The 10950-nt window shown below is 37.4% G+C and overlaps 1 protein-coding gene across 1 annotated transcript in view; it reads left to right on the plus strand.

Moving 5' to 3' along the window:
* The window catches only part of LOC103512119, a 10932-nt gene extending 8051 nt beyond the window's left edge, over window positions 1–2881 (plus strand). The window contains exon 2 of the mRNA XM_008476877.3: window positions 1330–2881. Coding sequence (XP_008475099.2) covers window positions 1330–2079 — 750 coding nt within the window. The 3' untranslated portion in view covers window positions 2080–2881. The remainder of the gene's footprint in view (window positions 1–1329) is intronic.
* Window positions 2882–10950: the final 8069 nt, after the last annotated feature.

The following is a 10950-nucleotide window of genomic DNA, read 5'->3' on the forward strand; positions in this document are numbered from 1 at the left end:
TCGACGTTAGCGATTATTCACAAACCCTACTTCTCTTCTCTCTTCGAGAAACGTATTAGTTTTTATTATTCATCTTATTTTTAACTTCTTTCTTATTTATTCACTTATTTTATTTAGATTGTTATTATACTTCTCCCTTTTGTCTTAAAACCTTACTTTAATTTATTAAATAATACCTCAAAATTCGATAATTTTTTGGTGTCTAGAGAATTCAAAATTTGTAAAACCCCAAAACCATTTTTAAAAAAAAAAAAAAAAAAAAAAAAAAAAAAAAACTACGCCTAGGACTAGGATCAACTAGAAATGAAAGAAAAATGACCGAAGCATGACCGAGGCATGAACGTTGCTTGAACGATAGTGTGAATACTCAATCTTTTGATCGGACCGTTACCGGACCGTGACCGGACCTTAACTGGCACTATAGTGTGAATCAGGCTTTATTCTTCCACCTCATCTAATAGATCAAGTTCTTCTTCATTTTCTCCCTCATGGGGTACCTCAACAACTCAACATCAGAGGCCAGGCAGAGGTGTTTATAATAATCAAGCTCTACCCTCGTCTTCCAATCCTCACCAAAGTGTAATTCCAACTTATTTAATTAGGTACATCAGCTGTAAATCTGCTTCTCCTACCCCTCCTCCAAGGAAACACCTTTTACTTACAGAATAGAAATACAAGAGAACACACTTTGATGTAGGGAACTGTAACTGTTTTTGTTAATGATGATGATGATGATGATGATGATGATGATGATGATGATGATGATGATGATGATGATGATGATGATGATGAGTCGGTGACGGTGACGGTGACGGTGACGGTGACGGTGACGGTGACGGTGACGGTGACGGTGACGGTGACGGTGACGGTTTTTTTTTTCGTCAGTTTCCAAAAAAAATTCCTTTGAACTTGAAATTTCCCATACGGAATTTACGCGGAAAGGACCACAGACCACAGATAAGTCTGTGGTATTATTAGAAAAAGTCTGTGGAAAGGACTTTTTACTTTCTTTTTGTTTACAAGTTTACATTATTTTGTCCCGCTTCATATTACAATATTTTTGCGAAAAACATCGAAATCCCGATAACATCGAACATCGATGTTTTTGATTGCGATACATCGGATACTCGATATATCGAAGTTTAAAAACATCGATGTTTTCGTCTCGATGTCCCAACCCTAGAAATAACTTTTTTCCCTCATAATTCAGGTTGACCATGAACATGAAAAGGTGCTAATGGGCAGTTGGAATGTAGGTAGATAAATTGGTGGTAGGTAACATGACATGGTTTGAACAGTAGTAACACATACGTATCATTTCTGTTTCAGCTACACATGGTGATCCTTGGTTTGTTCAAGTCTCTTCTTTGTGTTCTGCTAGTAACATCCTGCAGCGCATGGCCTCTTCCAGAACAGAGCAATAATATAGAGGCAGATAATGATATGTTTTCACCAGGACATTACAGTCGCGAAGAACTTCTCAATGAGCCTTCATGCAATCAGTTGAAAATCATGTGGCGTTTCTCTATGCGACAATCTAGAATAGCAGAAATAACCAATAGGTACCCAATGTACAGAGATCCATTTGCCCATAATCTGTGGGACGAATTCGATAGACCTCTGAGCCATGGACTTGGCTATAATAAACACAATCAGCACTATGTGTATGGACAGATAAGGCACACAGTTCCTAATGATGCTCCTGCTAGGAGCGAAGATGCTCCAGCATATGGGAAAATAAGAAATTCACCTAAACCTCACAAAAGTCAAGCACAAAACAGAATGGTCGGAAAACCCTCACCACCTTTCTCTCCTAAGGGACAATTCCAAGTATTAAAAGAAATGATAAAAGAAGAAAGAAAACAACAGAACAACCGTCAAAAATCCCGAAAAGTTCAAGATTTGAAGGACTATCGAGATGGAAAGAATAGTATTATAGCTCAGACTCCAACAAAATTATATCAAACGCCTCGATCAAGATCCAGCAATAACGAAATAAGAAGCAAAGCTTTCTATTCCAGAGATCGTAGGGAGTATACGTATGATGATGAATCTGATGAAGTGTACTATGATGTATGATTTTCTGTACCTATAACTGGAACTTCCATGTTACGATAATCAAATCTTTGTTTTTAAAAAAAATCTCACTCAACCTTGTCATAATATGACATATTATGAATTGATTAATAAATAAATAATTTATTATTCAACCAAAATTCAAGTAGGTAGGTACCTATACGTAATGTAAAGCTCCCTCATCAAAATCATCTTGGACTTCAACGTGAATATCGTTTTCTTGTATATAAAGTTTTTTTCAGGAACCTCTTTAAACTAATATGAAGAAAAAAATATATTTATAAATCATCAATATTTTACGGGGAAATCTCGACGAGCGGGTAAACCTAGGATTTCCCGGTAAAACCTATGTACATATATTACTAAATCTTTTGGGAAAAGTCCGAATTTAAAATCTTTGGGCTTTTATCGGTTTATTTAGTTGAATTGGAGGAATAATAGTTCCGTCCCCAAAGCCCAAATCATCCGATTTCCGACCCAACCCAAAAAAAGGTCATCCGAGTTCCGTCCGCGATATCTGAGATTGAATCTATACAACTGAGAGTAAAAAGTAAATAAATAAGTCTATTACGAACAGGGTGACCAAAAATAACTGTACGTATACACCTATACCTACAACTGTACCTATGTACAGTATGCCATAACTTCTGTTTCCTATAGGCCTATCTACAGGAACAAACTATGAACATGCTATTACTCTTATTTTTGTACTTATCTTTTGTGTTTAACCTAACTCTATAATAACACTGGTCACTGCTTAAATTGTGAAAGCTCTTTTTTTGTGTTTAACCTAACCCTATAATAACACTGGTCACTGCTCAAATTGTGAAAGTTCTTTTTTGCATTTAACCTAACCCTATAATAACACTGGTCACTGCTCAAATTGTGAAAGTTCTTTTTTGTGTTTAACCTAACCCTATAATAACATTGCTCATTTCTGACAGCTCCTAAAAGGAACAATATTCCATTGATGTAACTTCTGAACAAGTACCATGGCCGTAAATTTTCAAAAAGTATGCAACCTTGAAGGGGCTACACGAGAAGTCTAAAAAAAAAGGCCCTGAAAATTTTAGTCTCAGTCGGCCTGAATTTCTGAAGATTGTAGCCCCCTGCGGCGCGGCGCTTTAATTCATTTCGCTCATTTTAGCACTCATCTGCAAATTAGAAGAAATAAATGTAGAAAAATAATTATCTAATACAGTGGCGTAGCTTGTAGGTAATACTGTAATACCGTATTACACCAAAATACAGAAAGAAAAAAATGAATAAATAAATTGGTTTAATAATTAAATAAAATCACCAAAAACCTCTTCGCAAATGACTAAATACGTCTCAGAACGTGAGAACGAACCCCAACCACGAGCGCCTGTTATTTCTTGGATATGCAAAGTGAGCCACACCAAGTGCAATACAACTTCTTCTTCTTCTTCTTCTTCTTCTTCTTCTTCTTCTTCTTCTTCTTCTTCTTCTTCTTCTTCTTCTTCTTCAGAGAAGGTTAAAGGAATTAAGATTCATAGGGCACGAAAAACTGGGAATGCAGACTTGGCCTTTATTTTCTGATCTCACCACTTTTATATTCTTCACCTCACCATGCGGTATTAATGGAGGAGTTGCAAGTGGGTTAAATTATAAATAAATGGTCGATTCCTATGTAAAAAGTTGGGAAAAATCCAAATCTGAGGTCAAAACTCCGAAAAAACAACTGTAAAAGGTCGAAAATTCAATTTTTATAATGAAAGAGTTCAAATATTTCTGACGTCAGACTTAACGCAGTTGCTATTTTTGTCCGCTAGGTAGCGCCACTATGCAAGCACGCTAGCGGAGGAGCAGAAAGAACTGCGCAGAAACGTATGCGCACAAATACAATAATGCGTTGCCTGCAAGGGAGCTTTGCTCGGGACATTTGATGTGACGTCAAAGTTTACGATTTGCCGGTATTTTTTAAATCGATTTATCTCGGGATCTAGAAGTCGTAGAAGAAAAAGAAAAATTCCGTTGGTCCTCATTTTTCCTGCTCTATGACTTTTAAACACCACCCACGTAAGCGCAACTGATCTATTGTTCCTATCTCGAGTACAAGAGGTACAAGAAGTTCAAAAAATTCTGCTACAAGATTTAGCGCTAAAAATGCACCCTAGGGTGCCGCGAGCTCCTACCAGGGGTGCCGCGAGATTTCGGGGAAGGGGAAAAAATGAAAGGTTGAATAGATTAAAACCCGTAAAAAAATATGACCCGCGTAGAAATCAATCTCATTCCAAAGTCGAGGACGCTACTGCTAGATAATTCAAATGTAAATCTGAGCGCACGGCAGTGCGCCAGGCCAAGTTCCAGTAAGCACACCTGTGTATCTTTACACGAACCGATTCGGCAGGTTTTTCTCTTACATTATTGTGAAGGTGGGAAGAGGATGGATGTCCTAGAAAGATAGAGATTAAGAGAGTAATGAATGACTCAATGACCCCAATCAAATCATTTTAAATGTGCAACTGGACCTCAGGTCTTCTCCCCTAATCAACCTCCTTGCAAAATAAATGTAAACGGTTCCTTAGAGATAGTTTACCCGTACCCCCTGGCGGCAAAATTCAATTTTTTTTTCCAATGTTTAATTTTTACTTTCTATTACTACAGTATAGCGGAGCTATACTAGTAATGAAAGTATTGCAATCGGTCCAAATTTTCAAAATCGGGCACATGTCTTTTGTACCACAGTGAAGTGAGATGGCTTTCAAGAGGGAAGGTTTTAAAACGTCTCTATGACCTCAAAGAAGAGCTCATGATTTTTTTCCTGCAAGAAGGTGATGTGATGACCATTGCAGTGATCTTTTGGCTGATGATGATTGGAGAGGGAAATTAGCTTACCTGGCAGATATATTCGAGTACTTGAATGCTCGAATTCAAAACTCTATTAGATCTCGGATTATGTTGCACTCGCCATTTCCATGTTAATTTTGGGTATCCAGAATTCCGGACCATCTATTATCTATTATGGGACTGGTTGCTCCTCTCCCAAGAGAGTATGCAATTAACACTGCGACCTCTGTAGATCTATTGTGACCAGTATTTTTTCCCCTGCCCAAGCTGCTATACCCTGGCCTTGATGGAACCTAGAAGTACCCTCACTGGTATATTTCAACCTCCCCAGTTTCTCTAAAATTAACCTGCAGCACCTCTAAAGAGTCCGCATACTCAGGTTTATTCCAGAGAAAAGCTGTGAGTCCATAGACTATCCCATTAAGAGGATACCAAGAGGTGTCATCAAGGCCAGAGAGCTAGCTAAGGGCCCCTAAATTGTAGGGGTCAGATGAGGGATATTCAGGTACATAATTATGTCGTTGTACCCAACTTCCTGAGACGGACTTGACCATAGTCCCATTCAGGTACCCTCAAAAGAGCCAGTGTTATTGTCTGTGGCTTCACAGGGCTGGCTTTGTCTCAGTTTTACGTCCTCCAGCGAGACAAACCCGGGCAGCCATTTTTTCGTGATGACTTCAGTTCATGCGAGGTCGTAAACCATGGCTGCTTCAACGTTATTTTTTGCGACCTTTTAGCGACATTTTAGGGGATTTAGGTACCGTTTTGGATGTTTTTGAGTGCGCCAATGTACTTTTTGGGTACTTTTACATCGGAATAGGACTCTATCTCGAAAAAAAATTGTCATTTGGTTGAGCTTCTATAATTTTCGCGGGCAGCCATTTTTTCGTGATGACTTCAGTTCATGCGAGGTCGTAAACCATGGCTGTTTCAACGTTATTTTTTTTGCGACCTTTTAGCGACATTTTAGGGGATTTAGGGACCGTTTTGGATGTTTTTGAGTGCGCCAATGCACTTTTTGGGTACTTTTACATCGGAATAGGACTCTATCTCGAAAAAAATTTTCATTTGGTTGTGCCCCATTTGTCAATTTATCCCTTTTTTTTAAGCTTTTTTCTTTTTCTTATGTGCAATTTTTTACACTGACGATGCCAGCAATGGTGAAACATGTCTGTATAAATAAACAATAAAAACCCCTCCCCCAACTGTTAAGAGTAAAAGCTACCTGAGTTCTTCTTTTCAAGATGAATCTTCACAAAGTCACGTCAGAATCTATCAACATTTTAGAATAACAAATGTAATAGGTATCATATTGTATAATGAATTTCCAAAACTTTCAATCTAAGTAAAATTAGATTAAATCGACACGAACGACTTGTCTTGTGCTATTGATGTTGTTTAAGAATAATTACAGGGTGGATGTTTTTGATAGAAAAAAAGTATCCGCAATCAGGTGGTCGAAAGGTCAAATAATTTTTGCATCCAGGTAGTCCAAAGGTCAAGGAAAAAGGGTGTCCGCAAAAATTTATTAGGTAACGGCCTAACCGGATAAGTAAGTAAGTAAATAAGATGAAAGCAGATATAGGTACTTAATTTAAGTATTCTAACTTCTAACCCATGATATTATTCTCAAGTGTTGGTCTGGTTGAGGGTCAGAATGCAGATTTCTGTGGTGAGAACGGCTTCCATGGGGTTCAGAAGGACAAGAAAGAAGATCTATCAGAAATGTAGAAGCGAGGAGTTTGAAAATCTGGTGTGAATATCACACTTTCCTTATCCTATTAAATTAGGCTTAGCTGGGTTTCTTAGGTATGATGGAGGTTTTTTCAGCTCTGTGCTTGGAGTTCGGGGTGCACTCAGCCTCGTGAGGACAATTGAGTAGCTATTTTAATCAAGTAGCGACCAGTGGCGGCATTACCAGAGTAAAAAAATTATAGATAGAAAAATAGTACAGGAGGCTCTTAGTAATGCTGTGATATCCACAAAAATTGTGAAGAAGCTCTCAGCTTCACCACCAATAAATCATTATTTAGATTTTTAGATTTAGATTAATAATAATAATAATTAAGGAGCGCGGTAGCGCTCCGCCCCGCCAAGTCAAGAAAGTTTGGCCGCGCTACTAGAGATATTATACGCGACAGGGAAAGTAGCCGTTTTCAGGTAGTAATTGGCTGTACTCACACGAACCTCACCCAGCTTAAGTGAGACCAAGCGTTAATTTAAGGTATTTATAGGTATCTTCTAATTGGTTTTTTACTTGATATTACTATACGTATAGTTATAGCGAAGGTATACTAGTAATGAGAAAGTATTGCAATCGGTCCAAATTTTCAAAATCGGGAAATGACTGGTTTTACCTACCTTTTAATAGTCTGAAATATTACTTTCGATTCACAACTAATTATGTAGGTAAGTCAAGAGGGACAGTTCCAGACTTTTATTTTTGTTAAAATTTCTTTTACTGTTGGTTTCAAAAAATAAAAATTCCATTCATGTTCATAAAAAGTTTAATGCTACTTTGTAACTACTTCTTTCTATGCTACAAAGGCTCGCGTTTAAGAGAAAGAAGAAGGGGAAACTACTTTTACCACTAATTCTTGGGGAATGTCAACATTTCAAGGTAAAAGTATGAAATATTTTTATCTTATAAATCAGCACTTTATACATTCCCCTAGTTGTGTTGGGAAATTTATTTATTTTTATTTAATTTCACATTACAGTCTGACATCCTAAAAATTTGTAAATTTACCGGTTTACTTATTTGGTGAAATCTTAGAATTCACCTAAATAAACCGGTAAAAGCCCGAAGAAGATTTCAATTTCGGACTTTTCCCAAAAGATTTAGGAAATCCTAGGTTTTCCCGGGAAATCCTAGGTTTAGCCATTCGTCGGACTTTTCCCGTAACATATGTATATAGAAACTAAATTACATTTCAACAATAACACCCTAATTTCAAAAGCTTTGAGCCATTAATTAATGATTAGATTGATTAGCTATATTACCATAAATATCTTGTTGGGTCGTGAAAATTAATCTATTGCTTCGTTGGACTGTAATAGAGGTAAATATTTAATCATCATCATCCATCATCCAACATCCATCATCCAGCATCCAGCATCCATCATCCATCGTCCATCATCCATCATCCAGCATCCATCGTCCATCATCCAGCATCCATCATCCATCAACGTAACGTTTGGTGAGTTTGGGTTATTTCTGAGTGAAAAACACCATAGTAATATATTTGGGTACGTTTTAATAAGTTCGGGTCGTTTTCGAGTGAAAAAATACCATAATAACATCATTATGTAAGTTTTAGTAAGTTCGGGTCATTCCCGAGTTAAAAAAACCATAGTAACATTATTGAGTAAGATTTGGTAAGTTCCGATAATTTCCGAGTGAAAAATGCCATAGTAACATCATTGGGTAAGTTTTAGTAAGTTCCGACCATTTCCGAGTGAAAATGCCGTAATATCATCATTGGGTAAGTTTTGGTAAGTTCCGAACATTTCCGAGTGTAAAATACCATAATAACATCATTGAGTAAGTTTTGGTAAGTTCCGATAATTTCCGAGTGAAAAATTAAATAATAACATCATTGGGTAAGTTTTGGTAAGTTCCGATCATTTCCGAGTGACAAATTAAATAATATCATTGGGTAAGTTTTGGTAAGTTCCGATCATTTCCGAGTGAAAAATTAAATAACAACATCACTGGGTAAGTTTTGGTAAGTTCTGATCATTTCCGTGTGAAATACATCATAGTAGGTAACATAATTGATTAACTTTCACGTAGCTGGTCCTAACCAACTTTGGATATTATGTATCACCTCATCAGGTAAAACCCGACATTTTAGAAGAAAAACAGAAAAATTGTCCTCAATTGTCTATTGAAATCAGAAATGATATCTGTTCAGTTTTAATGTTTCGCTATGGTAATACATAAATTGAAATTTCTAAGACTTGAAAGAGTTGATAATGTTGATATATTTCATTTCCTTGTATACCGTTTGATAAACTGGTAATATTGTGGGTTGGGTAGGGTGTTCTACCCATTATGGAGTACCTATGTTATACTTTCAGTGTTAGAACTGCAGCATTCCGCGGGTAATACTTGTAAATCCCGCAAAATCCCACGCCGAATTGGTCACATCCCGCGTGAGATCCCACGGGATTCAAAAGCCTGCGGGATTTCTATCCCTACACACGTAGCACTGGTCCTAAGGCCTAACCAACTTTTAAAACCATCACCTTATTAGTTAAAAACCAACATTATGAGAAGAAAATCACCCTTTTATCAAATTTAAGGCCGAAGGGGCCCTTTGGGGGCCTTGAAAATATGAAAAGGCACACCTACCACTACCACTCACAAGAAAAAAAAAAAAAAAAAAATCTGGTGTGAAACATCACACGACTTTCCTTATCCTATTGAATGATGCTTATTTTGGGTGTTCTTGTTCTTATAGCCAAACTTTTACAATATCTCTAACCGTTTAGTCGGTATAGCTGAAAACCGCAAAAAAAAAAAAAAAAAAAAACAGTAGAAAACCGCCAAAAAGCGGTCAAAATACCGCCAACCGCAGCACCTATCTCAACCAAGTTTCATGTCGCATCCTTGTCACATTTGTGAACTATATACCAAATTTCAAGTCTCCAGCTCATACCGTTCCCGAGATATTGTTAAATTACAGCGAAAACCGCCAAAAAGCGGTAAAATGCCGCCAAGCGTTTCGTGTCGCATCCTTGTCACATTTCACAGCTACATACCAAATTTCAAGTCTCTAGCTCTTACCCTTCTCGAGATATTTTGTGTGTCGCATTCTTGTCACATTTGAAAGATACATACCAAATTTCAAGTCTCTAGCTCTTACCGTTCTCGAGATATTTTGTTTACAGACAGGACAGACAGACACACATACGGACCAATGGTTGAAACTTTGGATTTAGGCTCTAGGTGTTTTGGCACTAAAAACTGACCATCGAAAATTTGACCCGATTACATTACTTTCCTTCCTATAGGACAAGGAAAGTAAAAATGAGCCATCAACCATCAAAATTGGTCTAGTGGTTTAGGCTGTAGAGCGGTCAACGTCAAAGAAGAAGCGGAAGCAGCAGCAGAAAATGATTCTAGCTGTACATCAAGGGTGGGGTGGTAGAGAATGCCATAGGCATTAACCCCACCCTTGATCAAACTTCATTTTGTATTTATATGTAGATACATTTTGTTACCATCAGTAAATAAAGTTTGATCCAATCGTGTAATAATAATAATAATAAGGGCTGATTGCTGGGAATGCAGACTTGGCCTTTATTTTCTGATCTCACCACTTTTATAGGCCGACATTTTTGCATAGGAACTTGGCCTTTTTTTTTCACATTTCTGTTTTCACTAAGGCACGAAAAACTGGGAATGCAGACTTGGCCTTTATTTTCTGATCTCACCACTTTTATAGGCCGACATTTTTGCATAGGAACTTGGCCTTTTTTTTCACATTTCTGTTTTTGTGGGGGATCTCACTCCTTTTTTCCAAGTATGTATTTTAACATGATTAGTATTAGGTAACGTAGGTACCTACAGATCTTTTTATTACCGTGAGTTGTTGTTGTTGTTGTTTTTGTTGTTGTTGGTGTTGTTGTTGGCGTTGTTCTTGTTGTTGTTTATCATTTTTGTCAGTAGCGGTCGAAATCGAATTGGTCACATCCCGCGTGAGATCCCACGGGATTCAAAAGCCTGCGGGATTTCTATCCCTACACACGTAGCACTGGTCCTAAGGCCTAACCAACTTTTAAAACCATCACCTTATTAGTTAAAAACCAACATTATGAGAAGAAAATCACCCTTTTATCAAATTTAAGGCCGAAGGGGCCCTTTGGGGGCCTTGAAAATATGAAAAGGCACACCTACCACTACCACTCACAAGAAAAAAAAAAAAAAAAAAAAAATTTAATAGGCCATAACTCCGGCCCTGGTTGTCGGATTGAGCTCAAACGTGTACCAAAGTACTACGTTCTTTAAGACCTTTGATATGAGGTATCACAAATAGGGGGTTCTTATTTAGGATT

This window comes from Diaphorina citri, unplaced genomic scaffold (assembly GCF_000475195.1).
Source record: "Diaphorina citri unplaced genomic scaffold, Diaci psyllid genome assembly version 1.1 scaffold35, whole genome shotgun sequence".
In the NCBI taxonomy this organism is placed as follows: Eukaryota; Metazoa; Arthropoda; class Insecta; order Hemiptera; family Psyllidae; genus Diaphorina; species Diaphorina citri.